At 28.5% G+C, this 22351-nt stretch overlaps 3 protein-coding genes and 1 long non-coding RNA gene across 5 annotated transcripts; 2 read left to right on the top strand and 2 right to left on the bottom strand.

Annotated features, from left to right (window-relative positions):
• Positions 1-1884: 1884 nt before the first annotated feature.
• bchs (WD repeat and FYVE domain containing 3 bchs) lies at positions 1885-14985 on the bottom strand. The gene is made up of 4 exons (XM_075823263.1): positions 5028-14985; positions 4529-4964; positions 2488-4444; positions 1885-2405 (listed from the first exon to the last, which is right to left on the bottom strand). The coding sequence occupies exons 1-4, from the start codon at positions 13911-13913 to the stop codon at positions 2294-2296; spliced, it is 11391 nt and encodes a 3796-aa protein (XP_075679378.1). The 5' UTR covers positions 13914-14985; the 3' UTR covers positions 1885-2293.
• Positions 14986-15184: 199 nt separating this feature from the next.
• On the top strand, positions 15185-16406 carry Phb1 (prohibitin 1). Its single transcript, XM_027347531.2, has 3 exons — positions 15185-15433; positions 15498-15919; positions 15981-16406. Exons 1-3 carry the CDS (start codon positions 15346-15348, stop codon positions 16290-16292), a joined length of 822 nt encoding a protein of 273 aa, XP_027203332.1. The 5' UTR covers positions 15185-15345; the 3' UTR covers positions 16293-16406.
• Positions 16394-17196, bottom strand: LOC142645849 (uncharacterized). Its single transcript, XR_012846886.1, has 2 exons — positions 17084-17196; positions 16394-16971 (listed from the first exon to the last, which is right to left on the bottom strand). It is a non-coding gene; the product is annotated as an uncharacterized LOC142645849 (long non-coding RNA).
• Positions 17197-17718: 522 nt separating this feature from the next.
• Positions 17719-21738, top strand: LOC113797188 (solute carrier family 15 member 2-like). Of its 2 annotated transcripts, none has more exons than XM_027347529.2 (5): positions 17719-17878; positions 19045-19168; positions 19247-19827; positions 19893-19973; positions 20032-21738. In XM_027347529.2, exons 1-5 carry the CDS (start codon positions 17870-17872, stop codon positions 21382-21384), a joined length of 2148 nt encoding a protein of 715 aa, XP_027203330.2. In that variant the 5' UTR covers positions 17719-17869; the 3' UTR covers positions 21385-21738. The 2 variants fall into 2 exon arrangements, with proteins under 2 accessions (XP_027203330.2, XP_027203329.2); XM_027347528.2 differs by lacking the exon at positions 17719-17878 and adding an exon at positions 18732-18973.
• Positions 21739-22351: the final 613 nt, after the last annotated feature.

Consider the following 22351-nt stretch of genomic DNA (forward strand, 5'->3'; position numbering starts at 1 on the left):
ACGAGAAATAACATGTGATATTTTTATCAACTGACCAACCAAAAAATAAATAAATTCATCAACATTTTTAGATTTTCATTGTTGGTTGTTATGGTCAATGATGATGATAATGGTCATTGAAACAACAACAACAAAAAAACAATGGATATCAAATTTGTCAAAACAAATTCAATATGGGAATTTTTTCTCGCTCTTACTCAAGTGTTTGGATGTACGAAAACAACAACAAGGGTTTTTTTTCATATGTTATCCGCTTATTTTTTCAAGCAAAGAAAAATCATCAAAACTTTCTTCGTTTTATCATTTATGATAAATGATGACGATTGATTTGACAGAAATCAATAAGAAAAAGGCCATCATTTTCGATGATAATGATGATGGCCAATAACAACAACAACAAAAACAACAAAAAGGAGATGTGCTTTTTAGCAATTGATCAAACAAACAAACAGAAAAAATTCTCTCCAATTTCGTGATCAATACATACTTTTTTTTCGCTTGAAAATATTTCGAAGATTCGTGAATGATCATTTGAAATAAATCACGACAGAATAAACATTATATGATCAAACAAACAAACAAACATACATCACATCAGAATCAAATGCGCCATAATAAAAAAAAAAGAATAAACAAAAGAGACAGCCAAAAAAAAAAAATGTGTTTGGCTATAAATAAAAGGTGGAGTCCTTTTGTTGTTGGTTCCTATATACAAATATCGATGTCAAACTGTAAAAATAGCCAGAAAAACGAAATTCTAATCCAACCAAATTCCGCCACCAAAAAAAAATTGCTCAATTTTTTTCCCATTTTCGCTCTCTCGGTGTTAATATGCTAAAATGGTAAATGAGGAAAAAAAAAGTTTTGAGCGATTCTGCACTGGATCGCCTTGATTTTTTATTATTTTCTTCAATAAAATTCCGATAAATAATCAAGGTAAACCTGTAATGATCATCGCCAACTAAAGGTCAATTTCACATCAAGCAAAACTCATTGACCATGATCAAAAAAAAATAATGATTTCCTATTGAATGATTATCATGTGAAAAGCAAGCAAAACAAATAAAAAAAGACGATTTCCTTCATCATTCAATACATGACATAGGATCTGATGTCTGATCATCATCATTATCATCGTTTGAATATCCGTTGGCCTTGTTTTTTTCGTTTTGTTTGTTTGTTGTTTTCACCCAATAGATAGATTTAGGAATAAACTTGGATTTAGTCACGTCTTTATCTCATTTTGATTGCGAAATTTTTGTTTGTTTGTTTTTGTTGTTGTTGTTTTTGATTAATTAATCCAAAATAATTAATTTTTTTTTTTTGTTGACAAAATCCAAATTATGACAATCGATATCTAGATCGTTTTTTTGCAATTGTCGTTGTCGTCATTTGTTTATTCAATTTATTATCGATTTTTTTTTCTTCTTTTGTTTTTTTCTGTTTGATCGATCGAAAAATCCCAGTCATGAAAATAGAAAATTGATTTTCAAAATGATTAATCATTCATTTTTTTTTTTTTTGAAAAAATCGATGGCCATTTATCTATATTATCGATTGTTTAGTTTTGACACAAAACAATTTGCCGGAAAATCCACCTGGATCCATTATCCTATGATCATCGACAATCATCACATGTTGTTGTTGTTGATCAGATTTTTTTAGTTGATGAAAAATGAATGAAATCCTTTTTACAACATTAACCTTTTTTAAAACAAATTTTTGAAAATCATCATTTTTAATATTTTTCATTGAGACAAAAAAAACAAACAAACAAAATTTCAAATTCTACAAATTTTTAAACACAATAAAAAAATCCAAATTTTACAAATTCATTAACTAAAAGAAAGATGTTCGAAATTCGAATCGAACGTGGAGAAAAAAAATATTCGATCTGAGTCGAATCAATTGACACTGTATTTGATAATTATTATCAAAAAACAACAAAATTTTTTTTTTTGAAAAAATTATTAATCAATGAACCGAGAGAAAAAAAACTTTAAAAAAATAAAATTTAAGAAAAAAATAATAATATCCAGATAAACAAATGCATGCAATAATGATGATAAAATGTGTCATATGATAACAATTTGATGATTCAAGTTTTGGAAAAAAAAGTGGAATTGTTTTCTGATCTTCAATCGATACAATCGATAATTATTTGATAAGTAATTGATTTTGTTCCCAAACAAATATCACAAATGTGGCGGAAAAAAATAGGATGATTGATTTTGAAGAACAGCAGCAAAAAATACTTTTTTTTTGGTGATTTGATTTGACTAGATTTTTTTGTTTAACCGGTTGATTTTGGCTGTTGTTGTTGTAAAAAGATGAAACAATTTTGACAAACACGTACCGGTTTCATTATTTTTAATCGTATAATTGCTGCTTCAAATCTTGAACATCTAAGTAATAAATAAATAGAAGAAAAAAATACAGTTTTAAATAGAAAAATTCTGGTTTAAAAATTCAAACAAAAAAATTTACCTTGCACAAAAAACTTTACCACAATTACGACAATGATGTTTACGTTCGGTAATTGAAAATTTTATTGAACAACTTGTACAATTAGTTGCAACATCATCTTTAATCCAATGATCAGCGGCAAGATTTTTATTCTCATTTACAGCCCAACAAAATATACGTCCACGTGCATCACCAACAAAAAGATTACGATGATCTTTCGATATTGCTATACAGGTAATTGCAGCCGGATCTTTATTATCTTTACGTTCATATGCTGTATGCATTGTTAATTTTGAACAAAATACTAATTTTGTTGTCCAACGATAACCAATCTTAAGACATGGATCTTTATCATCATTTTGTTGTGGTAATTGATTTGGTGGTTTATTAGCAGTTTTCAATAATGATTCAGCTAAAGCTGTATCGGATTTTGAATTACGAATTGATCCACCAGTGCCACCGGTTTGTAATGAATTTCCTAATAATTTTGTTGATGATTTTGGTTCATTATTTTTGAATAATTTTTGTTCAGGTTTTGATTCGGTAAATGATTCTGAATGTATTAATGAAATAGTCGGATGTGGACGAATAACATGCGATTGTTGTTGTTGTTGTTGTTGATTATTTGATCGATTCCAATCATTTAAATCATTACCTTCATCATCAACAGGTGTTGTTGAATCAGCTGTATTCTCTTCAGAATCTTCATTTTCATTTTTTGTCGATACTATCGATAATCGACGAACAATTTCATCTTTTGATGGATTTAATGAAATAGAATTTTTCAATTCTTCTGATACAGGTGATTCGGTTGATGATGATGATGAAGATGATGACGACGACGACGACGATGATGATGATGATAATGAAGATGGTGTTTTTTCTTTCGATTCATCTGTTGTTTCTAATCGTTCTTGAACATAACGTAATGCCCACATTTTTACAACACCATCTGATGATCCAGTCAATATAACATTATCTGCATCCCATTCATTATATGATGAAAATGCTAAACATAATATTTGTGCTGAATTTTGTGGTGAATTTAATGATGATGATGATAATGGTGAACAATCAAGTGTATTAACTTGTGCAACAAGATCACCATTAATTGACCAAAGATATAACATTGTTGAACAACATGTAGCAATATCACCTGTTAGATCATTAATAGCGGCTGCTGCAATTGGTGATCGATGAACTAATTCAATACCACCACCTAATTGTCGTATAAAAACAAAACGATTAAGATCCCAAATAATACAGGTTTTATCACGTGAACCAGAAACAATAATTCCATATGCTGATGATGATGCTAAACATGTAACCGCTTCAGTATGACCATATAATTTCTGATGCAAAGATAATGTTAATGATTTAGTTTTTACACGCCAAACATAAATAACTGAATTAGTTCCAGCCGTAATAATAATACGAGAATTCGGTACAGTTGTACAAAGAATTTCACCATTCGGTGGAAATAGTTCACTTTCCCAAACATAAAGTGCACGATCCGATTCATAAGGTCCGATACGAAAACTATGATCAGCAAAACCCCATGCAACACAACGATTATATAATGGTGGTATCAATACTTTATTCTGTTCAACAGCCAATATTGTTTTTTCTTGTTGAACAATTTGACCAACAGCACCTTTAAGTTCTTTGATTGGATTCATCATCGGTTTTAAATATTCTAAATTATGTATGAATACTTTGCTTGCAGTATTCGAACCACTTAAATTTACTGATGATAATAATGGTGGTAATGATGATATTAATGGTGTTGATACTGAATTTTGATATGTTTTCTTTTGTGGATGTGGTTTTTTAAATAATTGCATTGGTACTTGACCAAAATTATTTATAAAACCAATGGTTGCATTCTTTTTCAATGGATCATCAATATTATAGATATCGGCATTTCCTTCATAGAATAAATGATGAAATACATTTACTGCTTCAATTGCTGGCGGACCTATTTATTTATTAAATAAAGCAAACATTATCAATTTATTTAAAAATCAATTTCAAAAAAACAGAATAATAATTGAATACAAACCATTTTGTTTATAACCAAATATCAGATCAATCCATTCATGTAAATGTGCTGAAACATAATCCGATTCTAATGCAGCACGATGTACACGAATAAATTCACGTGGATCATTTTTAGCCCAATTAGGTAATATAACATCATTTAAACGTGTACCATTTTGTTTACAACCAAAATCATAACGATTTGAATTTATAAGAAATTCAGGTAGATAAAAAAATTCTGGAATTAATTCTTTCAAATCGGCCATATTATGTTTTGATGCTGAAAGCCATGCATCACCAATCGAATGAAACATACGATCAGCTAAATCAAAATGACCACCTTGTAATCGTAGAAAATGTTGTGTAAATGGTTCAATTCGTACCAAATATGAAGCAACAATCATTGCACTTGAATAAAATGTTCCATAATGATATGCACCTTGTATAAGTTCATCACCCTTTACAACAACAAAAAAAATGTTTAAAAATCTAAAATTTAAGGAAAAAAAATAACAACATACCCCTTTAATATTTGTATCAGTATCCCATTCACTAAAACGTTTTCGAAATTGTTCCAAACGTTCCGGTGTTTGTGCACCCATCGGTCTACTTAGATCACGAAACGAAGCCGGATTATTCAAATCTAATTCATAACTTTGATAATCAGCTACAATCCATGGAAATACTGGATATTGCATTAGATCATTATATGAACGGCCAGCTAATGTATTTAGATTCATTAGATATTGAAAATTTGATATTTCACCACGAATCCAACGTTGTGTGACAGAAGTTTCACCAATCAGATTACTTAATAGACCACCTGTTTCAACATTAACATTACGTTTTTGTCCCATCAATGAATCTTGTGCATTATCCGTAATATGAACAGCAACAGATAAAAATCTTGCATAAACTTTATTACGTAAATTTCTTGGTAATACCATTAATGAATTACGACCATCCATTGAAAATATTTCCAATGCAATTGGTTGTAATAGATAACGACGTTTATGTACTTCACGTATATCTTCATATGCAAATTTATTACATACTTTTTTCCCAGTATAAACAGATACGGAACTTGAACTTGGTGTATTTGGTATGATTGAATCATAAACACCCGGTGGTAATGAATCAATATCACGAATTTCTTTTGTTTTTAATAAGGTAAAACCATCGATAAGATAAAAATGTTCATTACCAAATAATAAAAGACCTTCATATGAATCTAATCCTTGTACACGAGCCACTCGAAACATATGTGAAATTTTTTCACCTTCTTCCAATAATCTTAATATTGTTTGCATTTCATTATTATTATTATCTTCATGCATTATAATATCTTTAGATATTGTTTTTGTTGATGTTTGTTGTTGTTGTTTAACGTTAGTATTATTATCACCACTATTAATTTGTTGTTCACTAATTGTTTGTTCTGATTCAAATATATCAATTGAATCGGATGGATCACCAATAAATTCTTGATAATCATCATCAGTATTTGATAATGATGTTTTTGGTCGATTTGAATCCGAACCTTTTGATGTTTCATTTGAATCACTAATCGATGCACATGGTAATTCATCAATTTCATATTCAAACGATTGTATATCATCATCTTTATCCAAATGAAAATATTTTTCCGAATAAATTCTACGATAATAATCTTTTGAATCTAATGATATTGGTGAACGAAATTTTGGTGATTTTATATTCTCTAATTCCGGTCGGAATGGATAATTTTGATAAAATTCATCATTACGTATCATTTTTTTACGCATACGATTTGGTCCTTCAGTCATATCCAACATCCATTTATCAAAACGTTTTGAACCATATAATGGACCCCATATTGTACGTTCACGTGTTAAAAATTCATATTCATTATTTTGCCATTCACTATAAACATATTTACGTAGATTATAATCTAATGTACGTTTTTGTTTGGCTTGAAAATTGACAAAATTTTTAACAATCAATTCATGTATCGATGTCCAATAAATAATTTCATTTTTTGTCATCAAAGTCCATGTTGGCACTATAGTTGAATGTGATGTTAAATGTGCTGAATCTGAACTTAAACTTGAACGAAATACTTCTTTACGTGTTGTACCGACTGCGGATGATATAGCTGAACCAACAACACCCGATGTACCGCCAACAATTTTCGATACAAAACCACCAGCCGATTTGGTTACTAAATTATTTAATTTATTAATATTTGTAAATTTTTCCGATAAAACATTCGTTGTATTTGATAATGGTAGATAATCAAATGATAATGATGATGATGTTTGTGGTGGTGGTTTTCTTTTCAAACGTTGCTGTTCTTGGTCAATATAATTTGACCAAAATTTTTGCGTAGGTTCATAAAGTAAATCACGAAATTTTATTAAATCATTTGATTCAATGCCAAATGCAGAATTATTTATTGTTAATGAAATCTTCAATGTTTCTTCTAGGAAATTTTTCTTGGATAAATAAATTTCTTGCCAAATTTTTTTCACTGTTGATATTATTAATAATGTACCTTCATCAGTTTGATCAGTTTGATCTAGCGAATTATTATTACTACGATTACTATCAATATACCAAGTTGTTTGTGATGTTGATCGATCATTTTTAATATTTGTTCCTGAAGATGATGACGTTGTTGGTGTTAAATTAATTGTTTCGTTTTGTACCAATTGCAGCAAACAATATGTTAAACATGCAAAAAATTCATGATCATTATTACATTTGGAACATATTAATAATTGACTATTACAATGTATTAATTGTAATATTTCAAATAATTGTATACGATCCGATATTGTTTCATGTGATCGTGATATTAGAAATAAAATTGTACGATTAATTGATTTATAGAGAAGATTCAATTCGGATATTTGTGATGTTAAATTTTTTAATGATGTTTTCAATGATGATGAATTTGTTGTTGATTGTTTCGTCGTTGCTGTATCAACGGAAGAATTTGTTCGCAATAATCGAATAAGACAATCAAGAATTTTTCTTCGATCATCAATATAACAATTTTGCCATAATTTATCAACAATCGCTGACATTAATACCACAATATTAGAATAGGAATTTTGGAAATTTAAAATAATATTTTGTTGTTGTTGTTCGTTGTTGTTATTATGCTGAGTGGATGATGATTGAATATTAAAATCCAATGATTTACAAACACAATCCAAAAATAATGATATAATTTTTGTTTGTCCATGACGACATTGTCCCATATAATTTAATAAACTATTAAATAATTGACATGGTTTATTATTTGTAAATAATGATTGTTGTGTTTGATTCATTGATAATGTATATGGATTTGTATTGATTATATTGATAAAAATGGCCATTATAAATTCTAATATCAGTTGACAAACAGGATGATCAATTAATTGTGTCGCTGTTGTTGTTGTTGTTGTTGATTCAACATCTTGATCTGTTACAATCAATGAACGACATAAATGATGAAGAAATTCAGAATTTGTTTGACAATAAAAACGAAAATCACGATTATAATTATAAATATATTTGATAAAATTTATCAATATTATTGGATATTCATTATATTTAAATTGATTTTGTTCATTATTAACGATTCCAATCGAATGACAACAAATTGAATTAATCATAACAATAATCGATAATATAATATCTTTACCATAAATTTTTTCTTGTTTAAATTGTCGTTGATCATTAACAAGTATTTGGATTAAATTATTCAATGAAAGTTGATCAAATGAATCAATATCTTCTAATGTTTTTGGTGTTAATGTACGAAAATAACCAAATATTGTTTGAAATAGAATTAGATAAATTTTCGGTTCATATAGATGATATTGAAGTAGCCAATTTAAATGTTGAAACCCGGGTAATGTAAATATATCACGTTGAATTTTTGTTACTGAATTTTTCGCTGCGGTTGTTGTTGTCGTATTTGTTGTTGATATATTAAAACCAGCCAATTGAAAACCAGTCGAACGATTTTCAATAAATGAATCAGCATCTTTTAACCATTGTCCGTTTGTTAAACCTTCACGAAATTTTGCATAAAGTATTGGATTCGATAATAATAACATTAGATTGACCAAACCAATAGTTATTGTTTCCTGATGTAATTGTTTTTGTTGTCCAATAAACAACAGAAACCAATCAAAACCAAGTGATCGTACCAAATCATCTTGCATTTGACCATTTGTTGATGGTGAATTACGGCTCATTAATTGTAGAATAATTTTCAATAAAGAATTTATTAATTCAATCGATGAATCGATTGTTTCGTTCATTGTATTCGATTGTTCGATTGTTTTCGATTGATCATTTTGTCGTTGTTTTTGTTGTTGATCATCGTTATTATTGATCGGTAAAAGTGAAACAATAAATTGTCCCAAACAAAGTAAATCTTTTGATCGATTAGTTTTGTTTAATAAACGAAAACAAATAATCATTATGATCGGTATGAGTTTTTCATCATCTTTTAATTCTGGATGATCTTTAAACAATGAAAATAAACGTGTCAATAGATTCATTTTACGTAAATGATAAACATTTAAACGTGTTTCAATTGTTAAAGCATTTTCCATACTTGAACTAGTTGAACTTGATGTTATAATTTCATTTATACGATCTAATAATGGTTTAAGTAATTCACTTTGCAGCCAAAGATCAATAGAATCGATAAATAATTCTTTAAATGCACGATAATTACTTGGATATTCTAAATGATTATTATTATTATTTTGATTACCAATCGAATTGATACTGTTTGCAACGTTTGAAATTGTTGCAGATGAATAAATTGTTTGACGATTTATTGTCTGATTCATTATTAATCGTGCATCAAGATTATCCACCAAATCAAATAATAAATTAAGAATATGAACATTTAATGATAATCTTTTACGTTTTAATAACATTGATAATATTTGATAACCATTAATACGATCCATTTCAAGTTGTAATTCACGATTTGCTCGTATAATACATAAAAATGTTTTACAACTTGCATATAATGTTTCAGAATCATGTGCATTTGCAACCAAACCTAACAATAGATATGTACCACCAATATCGCCTACAGTCAATGTAATTGGTTTCGGTACAAAACATCGTGCACCAATATTACCAATCAAAACACCACCTAATGGTCTACTTGGTCCACATAAATGTCCAGCTGAATTATGTAATACATAAATAGGTGTTGCATTTTCATGTGTTGAAAGGCCAATAATTTTAGCAATTTGTTTACAATCAAATTTTGAATAAACACGACGCATTTTTGATAATGTCATTACTGATGTTGCACGTGCATTCAAACCGAATATTAATTTATCTTCAGCAATTTGTTGTTGTGGTAATAATAATTGTTGCTGTAGATGTTGTTGTTGTTGATGATGATATTGATGATGATGATGATGTGATTGTTGTTTATATGCAATAGCCTGAAAACTACCAATATAATTAGGACCAAGCATATAAATATATGAAACAAATGGTGGACCTAATGCTTCTTCAATCAAATGACAAGGACCTTGTTTCCAAACTAATTGTGAACCTTGTTTACGATATTGTGGTGGTGTACCAATAAATGCATTTATATATAATGGACTTGTATTTGTAATACCATAACTACCACCAACAATTGATGAAATATAGCTTAATTTTTTGGATAAACGTAAACAACCATCAATATAAACATAAATTGTTGAATTTTTTAATAATGCTCTATTCAATACAATAACAATATGATGCCATGAATTTGTTGTTGTTAATTCCGGTACTGGAAATCTAACATTATGATCTGAATCAAGATTCATTTGCACATTCATTGTTGTAAATATTGGTAATTCTTGAGTGGAAATAGTCATTGTTTTTTCCTGTAAACTTATATATGCTTTCAGACATGAATATTCAGCATTTGGTTGTGTTGAACGATATAATGTTAATACATTGATTGTATGATTATCATTAATTTGATCAAAACGTTCAATAAAAATCCAACTTGTAAATGAAAGACCTGATTGTGATGGAAATGCACGTTCACCAGTACCAATACCACCATTAACTAATACAGGTGAATCAGAATTACCAACAATTGCACCGGTTAATAAACTTGATGGACCATTAGAAAAATTACCAGCTGTCGAAATAGGTGCAATCGATGGTATAAATATACAACTAAATCCTTCCGGATTCATATCAAATTCAGTAAATGGTGGTGTTAGATTACGATTTGAACATTGAACATTTATTCGATTATCATCATCCTGTGAATCACGTGGTGTTGCAATACTTATTATTGATTTAATTCTTGATAATGGTATTGAACGATCACGATTAAATATTTTTGGTTTAATTTCATCCAATGGTATTGAATTGAGTGGATTTGATAAACGTAAAAATATACGTAAATCTTTGGCCTGTATATGATGTGCAGATAATCGTTCAAATATATAACGAATTAATTGATGTAATTGATTTGATTCATCCATAAAAATATCCAAATAAGCTGAATGCATTAATTCGGAAACTAAACCAGTTTCACAAATCACTTGACAATTACGTTCTAATCGTAATAATGTACCGATTTTTTCCATTAAAAATCTACATAAACGACCTGATTCAATAAATTTTAATAATTGAAATATTGAATCAATTATGCATGGATAAATGATTATATTTGTATCCATATTTGATGATTTTATCAGTTGTTGTTGTGATCCAGTATTTCCACTATTTCGATCCAATGAATCCATAGCCATATCATATAATAATCTCATCAGAACACAGGAACATTCATTTTTTGTATATTTTCGATTCGATGGTAATTCATCAACATTATATTCAAATAATTTTTCATAATTTGTTTCATCTTTTTTCCCCATTGTTGATTTTCGCCAACCAAATTGTATTTCATCAAAACAACCCAACAATCGTAATGAATCGGTAAAACTTGGTGAACAAATTTCTTGAGCAAAATATTTTGAATTTGCCGGTTCAAAACGCATTGCTGTTGTTAATGTTGCAAAAACAAAACGTAATAGATTCCAAATTTGTCTACTATTATCAGTAATAACATATACGGATGGTATTTCATTTAAATAATTTTCCATATAAACAATAACCGATATAACCGATACAAAACCACCAATTTTACGAAATAATGCACGTACACGATGATTTTCACTCAATACAATCAATAATGATTTTAAAACTGATAATTTTAAACTCAACATTTCCTGTACACTGTTGAATGAATTACGATCTTTATGTAATAAAACTAATAATTGTGATAGATTTTCTTCACTATTATTAGTCGATAATATTAATTGTTGTATTAATGTAAATGCACGTTTACGTATTGATTTGGCTATTGAATTTGATTCACGATTACTTCTTGATGATTCTCTTCCGCTATTGTTACCGTTATTATTGAAAGTACTATTTCCACCTGTCGTACAAGTATTTAATAATTTTATCAATTGAAATGTATGTGTTGTTGAATCAAGATCATGAAAAATTTGACAATTTTGATTTACCGATTGACCCAACAATAGCTGGATAAGAATTTCCAACAATTCAGTTAGATTCGATTCAATTTGTTGTTGTGATAAATCATTACCATCACCATCATTATCATCAGCAGATTTTTGTTGCTGTTGTTGTTGTTCAAGCATTTCAATAAATAAATTATATGTTGTACAGATAATATCAACAAGACCAACTTCACGAAATACTTCTTTAAAAATTTGATTCAATTTTAACATTGAATTTAATGATCGTAATGCTAATAGGGATGATGTTTTTGAATCATTTTGTTGTTGTTGTTGTTTTTTCAATATCATACCTATCGTAATCAATTCTTTACATGGAACATAATTCAATTCGGTTACAATATATTCTAATATCGAATAATATATCGATTGTATCGTTTCATTTTTTTCTTCCAAACGATCGGCAAATGAACTTAATGTATTTTGTGATTCTAATAGAAAATAATTTGCTTTATCTTCCTGATAAATTTGTTGAATTTGATTCAAAATCATTTGTTGCAGCGGAATTGTTTGTGATTTTTGCCATAATGATACATAAATACTGAATGCTTTAAGATTTTTTATCGAATTTTTTAACGATGGTTTTGGTATGGAAAAATTTTCAATAATAAATACTTGATTTACTGATAATGGCCGTGGTTTTAATTGTTCAATACCGATTTTTGTAAAACAACCAATCAAATCAATAAATTCAGCTAATAAATTAAAATCTTCAGATTGTTCTAATTTAATACCAAAATCAACAAAACATTGATAACCAAAACATTCGTTAAAATCATCCAGTAGTATTTGTATGGCTAGATTGGAATTATTTGTATTACCCGAATTTTGATAATGATTAACATATTCTAACATGAACAATATAAATGTACGTATCATTAATATAATTTCATTATTAGGTGCTGTACCTAATTCTAATATTCTTTGTACATTTTCAACAAACAAATGTATACAATTTTTCGAATGTAAATAATCAACATTCAGATTTCCATGTTTAGCCATCGTTATGATTGTATCGGCTGCTGTCTTACGCCACATTGAATTATGTTCTGGACACCATGATGTTATAACATTAAATAATAATATTAAATCATCTTTACGTGTTAAATCATTTAATGCTGTTGGTGATATACATAAACGTGTTAATAATTGTGAAAATACTTTTTGTAATAATTGTCGACGTTCATTGTTTGATAGATAATAATCATCATTATCATCGTTATTATCATCATTATCATTATCGATTTTCAATTTATTTTCATCATTATTATCGTTATCATCGAACGGTGGAAGATCAAAAAATAGATATAAACATTTAACTAATGTTGATGCTAATGAATTATTAGTCATAATAGCAATCAATTGTGATGAATTGAATGAAACCAAAATATTCAATGTTGATAATAGGATCCATCCTTTTTTATTTGCCGGTATATTTGTTACGGTAGGACTAATTTCTAAAAATTCAACAATTGCTAATGATGCTAATTCGGTTGTTTTATTGGATGCACGACGACGAATCTCGGTTACCATTAATCTTGATACCATCTGAGTGAATGATGTTGCATCGGCAAATGTTTCAAATATATCAATATTTGGTATATTTGTAGATAATTCATTTGAATTTGTTGTTGTCGACAGTTGTTGTTGTTGATAGTAATTATTGTTGTTGTTGTTGTTGTTGTTGTTAAATATTTTACAAAATAATGGTAAAATATTATAAATTTTTTGTTCATGTAATTCATTTGCCGATTGTGATGAACCAATTGATGGTGCATTTTGTTTTATATCGGCAAATTGTTTATGCAGATGTGATATGGATAATAATGTATCTTGGTCCATTTTTGTTGTAAATATTCAAGTTTTATTTTATTTTCATTTGGCTATATCAAAGCAATGTTGATCATCAATGTTCCCTGATCCATATTTTTGTTTATGATGAGATCAGAATCTGAAGTAATAATCAATATCAAAGAGATTAGAGATGAATCATTTGATTGATTGGAGTGAAGTTAAACAAATTTTTGACAAACACAGACACTTGATTTAAATCGTCGAAAATTTGGCTATTCAATAAATTCATTGATGATATGAAAGTAAGTAGAAAGAGATTAAGCGAACAAATATTCTTTACATTTTTTGAAAAAAAATAAAGAATATCAGCTGATTATTTTTCCGCCCACACAAACACACAAACAGAAAGAAGAAGGAAAAAAAATTCATGAACAAAACTCATTTGATGTGTGATGATGATGATTTGAAAAAGGTAAACATTGTTTTGTTTTTGAGCTAAATTCGTTGATTATTGCTTAACATCAACATCATTGATTTGTAATTAGCTTTTTTTTCATTTCAAAAAAAAACTAAATTATGTTATCCACACATTTTGATTCTTTTCTTCTGTCTGTCTGGGATTATCTTGAGCCAACATTATCATTATTTAATAGTAATTTTTTTTTGTTCTTTTTAATAAAGATATTAAACAAACACCACAAACAAACAAATAAAAAACACACACACGGTTGTAATGTCAATGAAATGGCAAACAATGTTTAAGATAGATGGATATATAATGGGGATGGAGAGAATTCTTCTTTTCTATATTGAAAATGATATTGAAAATGGGAAAAACATCCATTGAAACCTAGCGAAAAACCAAAACAAAATAGAGTTTTTTGTTCGTTTAACTATGGAATTCTATGGTTGAAAATTGTTGTTTTTTTTTGCTATATAATTTTTCTTTGAATTTTTTTTTTTTTGTTGATGATCTTCATTTCGTGTGGTAGCTGCTGCTGTTGTTTGATGGCTGCTGCCTGCTATATTCTGGATTTTTGTTTTGGTTTTTTGTTTGCGGTGGTGGGAAGGGGGGAAGATTCCATTTATGATTTGTGAATGAAAATTTATTTCATTTTGTTTCAAAAGAATTTTCTGTTTTCTGAATATCAAAAAGGTTTTTGATTGAAATTTATTTGATTTTAAAATTGAATTTTTTTTGTTTTTTTTTTGTTGGGAAAATATTGGAAAAATTTCCGAATAAAATAAAAAAATTCAATTGTCCTGTCATTTTTGAACGGTACGTGATCGAATGTTCTTTTTTTTTCTTCGTTTTTTTCATATGATTTTTTTTTGCCATGCTTGATGAAATAACATTGCGTGAGAATTCTTTTCGTTTTGAAAATTTTGATTAAAATCTTGAACAAATCAAATTGTCATTGATTCAATTTGTTTCCTTATTTGAATATTTTTTTCACTGTAAATTTATTGAAATAACAATATGGCTGGACAACTTCTCAACAGTCTTGGTCGTTTAGGTATCGGTTTGGCTATCGGTGCAAGTGTTATCAATACTTCATTGTATAATGGTAAAAGAATTATTGTTGTTGTTGTTATTCAATTTAATCATTGATGTTTTTTTTAAATTATTAGTCGATGGTGGATCAAGAGCAGTTATTTTTGATCGTTTTACTGGTATTAAAAAAAATGTTGTCGGTGAAGGTACACATTTTTTAATTCCATGGGTACAACGTGCCATTATCTATGATATACGATCACGACCAAAAACTGTATCAGTTATGACTGGTAGTAAAGATTTACAAACAGTCAATATAACATTGAGAATATTATTCCGTCCAATACCATCTGAATTACCTAAATTATATAGTAGTTTAGGTGAAGATTATGATCAACGTGTTCTACCATCAATTACAAATGAAGTTTTGAAAGCTGTTGTTGCACAATTTGATGCAGGTGAATTGATTACACAGCGTGAAATTGTATCAAATCGTGTTAGTGAAGATTTAACTGAACGTGCATCACATTTTGGTCTTGTGCTTGATGATATTTCATTGGTAAATTAATTTAAAATTTGTTTAATTTTTTTTTAATTTTTATTTTTTTTTCTTAATATAGACACATTTAGGTTTTGGTCGTGAATTTACTGCTGCTGTTGAAATGAAACAAGTTGCACAACAAGATGCTGAACGTGCTAGATTTGTTGTAGAAAAAGCTGAACATTTGAAAAAAGCAGCCGTTATTAGTGCTGAAGGTGATTCACAAGCCGCATCATTATTAGCAAAAGCATTTGGTGATTGTGGTGAAGCATTAGTTGAATTACGTCGTATGGAAGCTGCGGAAGATATTGCTAAATTATTATCACGTTCACGTAATGTTGCCTATCTTCCGCCTGGTCAAAATACATTATTAAGTTTACCACAAATATAAAATCAATTCAGGATCCAGTCATCCATTTGATTTGTCAAATTTTTTTTCCTCCGTTACAAAATTTTTCTTTAATAGCCATTTATAAGAAAATAAAAAATAAATTCTGTAGCAAAATATTAATGAATTTATTTGAATTGAATTTTTTAAATAAATTCATTTATTTTTCTTTTAAAAAAAATTTTCCATAAATCTTATGATTGATATAAAACCTTGATAAGTGCACATGTGAATGGCACATCCAAAAAACATTGATGACATTGTAAAATATTTTGTTCCAGTTTTTTTTTATTTGGACAATCATTTCCTATTTGGAACAGCAGCATCAGCAGCCAAAATTTCAATTAAGAAATCACACCAGGTGATTATGATGAATGACAGGTTTTCAGGTAATGATGATGATCGTCGGATGTCATGGGATGTCTAATAATTTACATATTATCACGTGTGTGCTAAATTTGTTGATGATAGTTCACATTATTAATCGGAAATATGGATAATGTAAAAATGGTGAAAAAAAATTCCAAATTACAACATATTTTTGGTCGCCCAGGTGTTTAGTTTGACAAAATTATTAATCATATGATTTTGATATTGATATTGGTATTGTATTGTATTGGAAGGATTCGACCTCGTCCAATTCGACTACATTTATTCACCTGAAATGGAGAATGAAAAAGGGCTGAATTTTCATTAGTTTTTCAACAGAAAAAAAATTTTAGCCGAATCATTCACAAAACCAGAAATGAAAATTTAATTAACAAAAAGTTAGCAAAACAGACGATCCGATGTACCATTTTTTTTGTCATTCGTTGATGAAAACAAAATCCACAAATGTTTATTTTGTTCAGTTTTAATAGATTAAACAACTTTGGGAAAAAAACTTATTTTCTTTTGAACGTTGAACTCTTTGTCAGATTTGCGAGAAAAAAAATAAGATAAAATTCAACCGAAGATGGTCATCAATCATTATTTTTTATTGTTGTCGGTGTTGTTGTTGCAAAGATAAGTTGTCATCAAATGAATTGAATTGAAGAAATGAAAAAAAATCACTAGTCATTCATCTTGTTGATGTTGTGATATTTTTATTTAAAAACTTGAAGATTTTCTCCCAAACCTCTTTTTCTTTCTTTCTTTCAATCTTCAATGCTGAAGAAGCCTGAAAACGAGACAAACAAAGATTATCACATCATAATTCAATTCTGACATTCTTGATTCACACATACACACACACAGCTCGATGTGTGTTTCGAGTTTCGAATGTTATTCTTTTTTTTCGAATCCGGAATTTTCAGTGTCTATTTTTATCCAACCGACTTTAACCGATCAACTTAGCCCGACCATCCAACAATCCACCCATTCGATTTTGGCAAACACCCTCTTTCATTCCTATTTTTGGATTCGATTTTTTTCCCTCCGTCAACATCAATTTATCTTTTCCTCGTGGTTGGTGGTGTCGGTGGTGAAAAACGTGGTATTTCAATTTGTTTGTTTTGTTTTGTTTTTTTTCCGGGAATTTCCATTTTGCAATAATTATTGATCCTTTTTGATTTCAAATTTATTAACGGAAAAGCGAGAGAATGACAAAGGTAGGTTGTAATTGCTTTTTTTCTTTGAAAAACATTGTCGTTATCAAGTGAAAAAACATCAATTAATTGTATCCTAGAGATTAATTTCAGTTAATCAAATCAAATCAATTAATCCGGAAAATAGAATGTGTGTGTGTGTGTAGGTAGTTATAATTTAATTTAATTGTTTCAATTAAAAAACTCATCAATCAATCAATCGATCATTAACCGTTGCTCGGATATTGATTTTTGTTTTTTGTTTTTAATTTAAATCTGAAAATTATCAAAAAAAAATCATTGATATGGTTACGTTGTTTACGTATGAGATGAGTCAATCATTTCCGAAATCCAATTTCGAATGTTTATTTTTTCAAAACATTCGAAATGTTATTAGTGATGAATGCTTGTGCTTGTGTGCGTTTGATTTCATAATGATCATAGAAATTATCATTGAAAATTTTTTTTAAAATTATTATTTTATGATTTTTAGATACATTTTATGCAAATAAAATTCAGTTTTTTTTTTTTGGTTTGATTTGATAATGATCATATAATAATTATCTAAAGTGATAACCTTCATTATCAACTTTCTTTTTTTTCGTTTGGCATATTTGCCGGTTTTATCCGTTAAATCACATGAAAATTTTTTTTTTGTCCACATTCTTTTTTTTTGTTTCTCAAACGTACGACAACAATCGGTTATTTTTATTTTTATAATGATGATGATTGCCATCATCAATTATATGGCTATTTTATTTTAAGATAATTATAACCTAATTCATCAACTTTTTTTTTTGATCTACCAAATGCAACAAAATAAAAATCTTGAAATCCGTATTTATTGTTGTAAATAATAAAAACAAATGACAAAATGTTTTTTTTTGTTGGTGTAATCGTCGTGTGTTTGTGTCGAGAGAAAAAACTTAAGAAATTTCTATTTTGACCATTCTTTCTTAAAAAAAGTTATATTTATTTGTAATCCTTTTAAATGTTGTTTGTTTGTTTATCAATGTTGATTGGTTGATGAAAATCGTACATTTTTTTTCTTGTGATTTGTAAAAAACAAAATAATAATTTTTGTGGGTTAAAAAGATGAAAAATCCAAATGAAATGGATGTTAGTAGAATTGGTAAAAACTATAAAAATATTTTCAATGTTAAATTTTTTTTCTTGTTTCCCTAAAACAGAATTCCGATTCCTATGCAGTGGATAAAGAGAATGAAGGTGAAAAGAAAATTCCATATCCAAAATCGATACTATTCATTATTGGTAATGAATTTTGTGAACGTTTCTCCTTTTATGGGATGCGAAGTAAGTTGTTTATTATTATTATTTTGATAAACGGATTCAAAAAATGATGTTGTTTTTTTCTCTTCCAAAAATATTTAGCCATTTTGATTCTTTATTTCAAATATGTATTATTGTTTGAAGATGATTTTGCTACACAAATATATCATATATTTGTAATGGCCTGTTATTTTACACCAGTTTTTGGTGCAATACTTGCCGATTCATATCTGGGAAAATATTGGACAATATTAAGTATATCATGTTTATATGCAGCCGGTAATATTATTATATCGGGTGCATCAATAACTGGTACAATATGGTCATCATTTATTGGACTTACATTGATTGCAATCGGTACCGGTGGTATAAAACCATGTGTTTCAGCATTTGGTGGTGATCAATTTCAACCCGGTCAAGAACAACAATTGAGAAAATTTTTCTCATTATTCTATATTGCCATCAATTCGGGTAGTTTAGTATCAACATTTTTAACACCTATTCTACGACAAGATGTTTCATGTTTTGGTCGATCGGATTGTTATCCATTAGCATTTGGTGTACCGGCCATATTGATGGTAGTCGCTTTATTATTGTTTATAATGGGAAAATTTGTATCCGGTTATACTATTAATCCACCGGAAAAAGATAATGTTGTATTTCGTGTTTTTAGCTGTATCGGAGTAAGTTTATTGTTAATCTGTATTTGTCAAAATTATTTCATCTTACAATTCTATTTCATTTATAGCGAGCAATTAGTCGACGATTTTTTTCATCAAAATCCACGAAAAAAGAACATTGGATCGATTATGCTGATGATAAATTTGATGTAAGAAAACAATTTATTGATTTCTGGTCTGATTGATTTTTTTTTTTGATTTTCAAAGAATAAAACACGTAAAGATGTGAAAGCATTGCTTCGTGTACTATTCCTGTACATACCATTACCGGTTTTCTGGGCATTGTTTGATCAACAAGCATCTCGATGGACATTACAGGCAATTCGAATGAATGGTCAACTTACTTCACATTTTATCATAAAACCAGATCAAATTCAAGTTATTAATCCATTATTGGTCATATTATTTGTACCAATATTTGATTATCTTGTTTATCCAGTGATGAAAAAAATTGGTCTTTATACTCCATTGAAACGAATAGTTATTGGTGGTCTATTAGCATCATTGTCATTTTGTGTTTGTGGTTTTTTTCAACGATCAATCGAAGCTGAAGCTCCTGTCTCAATGATACCTGGTTATAATCATTTAGCCATCGTTAATAATATGCCACAAAATTTAACCATTTTATCCAATATTACAATCATGCCAAACGAAATCAAAATGATTGACAATATGAACCGATCATTGTTGGAATCAGAATTTGGAAAAGAAAATTTGACCGATGGTAAAACATTAGTTCTTTATTATGATACCGAAATACCAGTGACATTTATCTGGAACAATACATTGGTAAAACCGGATACAAGCGGAGCTAGATTGTTTACTATATTTGATCTGAAAAATTTTGATAAAGATAATGATAAATTTTCAATCATAGGTCATAAAGATGATCTAATTACAAATATTGTTCAGCAAACTAATGATGGTCGAACGATTGGTTATTTGAATGAATTCGAAGTGGAAATTATTGGCAAAGATATTGTCCTAAATATCGGAAAGAATAGACAAATGACATATCCGAAGATGGGAGAAGGTGCAACATATATTCAAATAATAGATGGTGATCTAAATACTGAACCAATATCACGAATAACCGGCATTGTTGATGCAAATAAATTATCAGTATTTTTACAATTAATTCAATATATTATAATGACAGCAGCCGAAATCCTATTCTCTATTACTGGACTTGAATTTTCCTATTCACAAGCACCAAAATCAATGAAATCTGTATTGCAAGCAGCATGGTTATTGACAGTTGCATTCGGAAATCTTATTGTGGCCATTATAACATTAGTAAAATTTGAACGACAATCATATGAAGTTTTCTTCTTTTTCGGTCTTATGTTTATCGATTCATTAATATTTGCTGTAATGGCCTATTTTTATGTACCATATAAAGGTGATGATGATGATGAGGATGATATTGATGAAAGATCTAGTGACCGACAACAATTAGACATGATAGATGGTGGTTCATCAACGACAACATCAACACGTCCATCAACTGAAAATTTATCAATGAAACAGATTCATTCGACAACAACAAAAACAGATTGAATTAATTTGTAATCAATTTTTTTTTAATTTTCCTCGACAACAATTCATTTTATTCATTCATTCTTCACAAACGCCCCTATTCATCAACATGAAAACAAAATTTAAATTTTTAATCAACAAAATCAACAACCCAAACAAAATCCTATTAATAGAGAACGAAAAAAAAACTTATGTTGTATAATCTAAAATTGAATAATTGTCACCTAATACACATACATACATACACACAAACAAACAGCTTGGTGGTCTTTTGATGTTGATGAGGATTTTTCAACCCAATAATGTTAAGGAAAAAAAAGGAAAATTTTTTTTTCCTGAACAAAGCACAAAAAAAACTTTTCATTTTCATCAATATTTTTTTTATATAGATTTGATAATGAAATTCAATGAAAAACGAAAAACAAATTGATTGAAAATTAAATGAAAAAACATTCAGCGACAAACAAACAAAATGGAAATGGAAAATAAATTAACAGTAAGGCCTATGGGCCATATATACGGTAGCCCTTAGGATTTCCATTAGTGGTTCCAGCAGGCATTGTTGTTTAGCTATTTTTAGTTTCTTTTTTTTCGATATGATTTTCATGAATAGAAAATGGGCCATTGGTGAAGGCGGTGGTGGTCAATACCACTTCAGTCAGCAACGAGGAACGAAAAATCTTAAATGCAAATTAATTGACTTGGTCTTTCTTCAATTCGGTGAAAACGAAATTTTTTTTGTATTTGACCAAAAATAAATCTATTGAAATGAATAAATGAAAAAAAACCCGATGATGGAACTACCTGTTGATTTGTTTGTTGCATTAAATTTTTGATTGATTCGGAGAATGAAATGCGAAAAGTTTTTGAAAAATGAAAATTAATTTAAGTATTTTTTTCGGACTATTTTGTAAATACAACAACAAAAAAAACAACATTTGGAACGTGTGGGCGATGAGGACATCTTGTTTTTTTCTTACCAAACAAC

This window comes from Dermatophagoides pteronyssinus, unplaced genomic scaffold, assembly GCF_027571235.1.
Source record: "Dermatophagoides pteronyssinus isolate colony J.1.1.1.1 unplaced genomic scaffold, Derpt_VIB-CSIC_2022.12 sq0025, whole genome shotgun sequence".
Lineage (NCBI taxonomy): Eukaryota > Metazoa > Arthropoda > Arachnida > Sarcoptiformes > Pyroglyphidae > Dermatophagoides > Dermatophagoides pteronyssinus.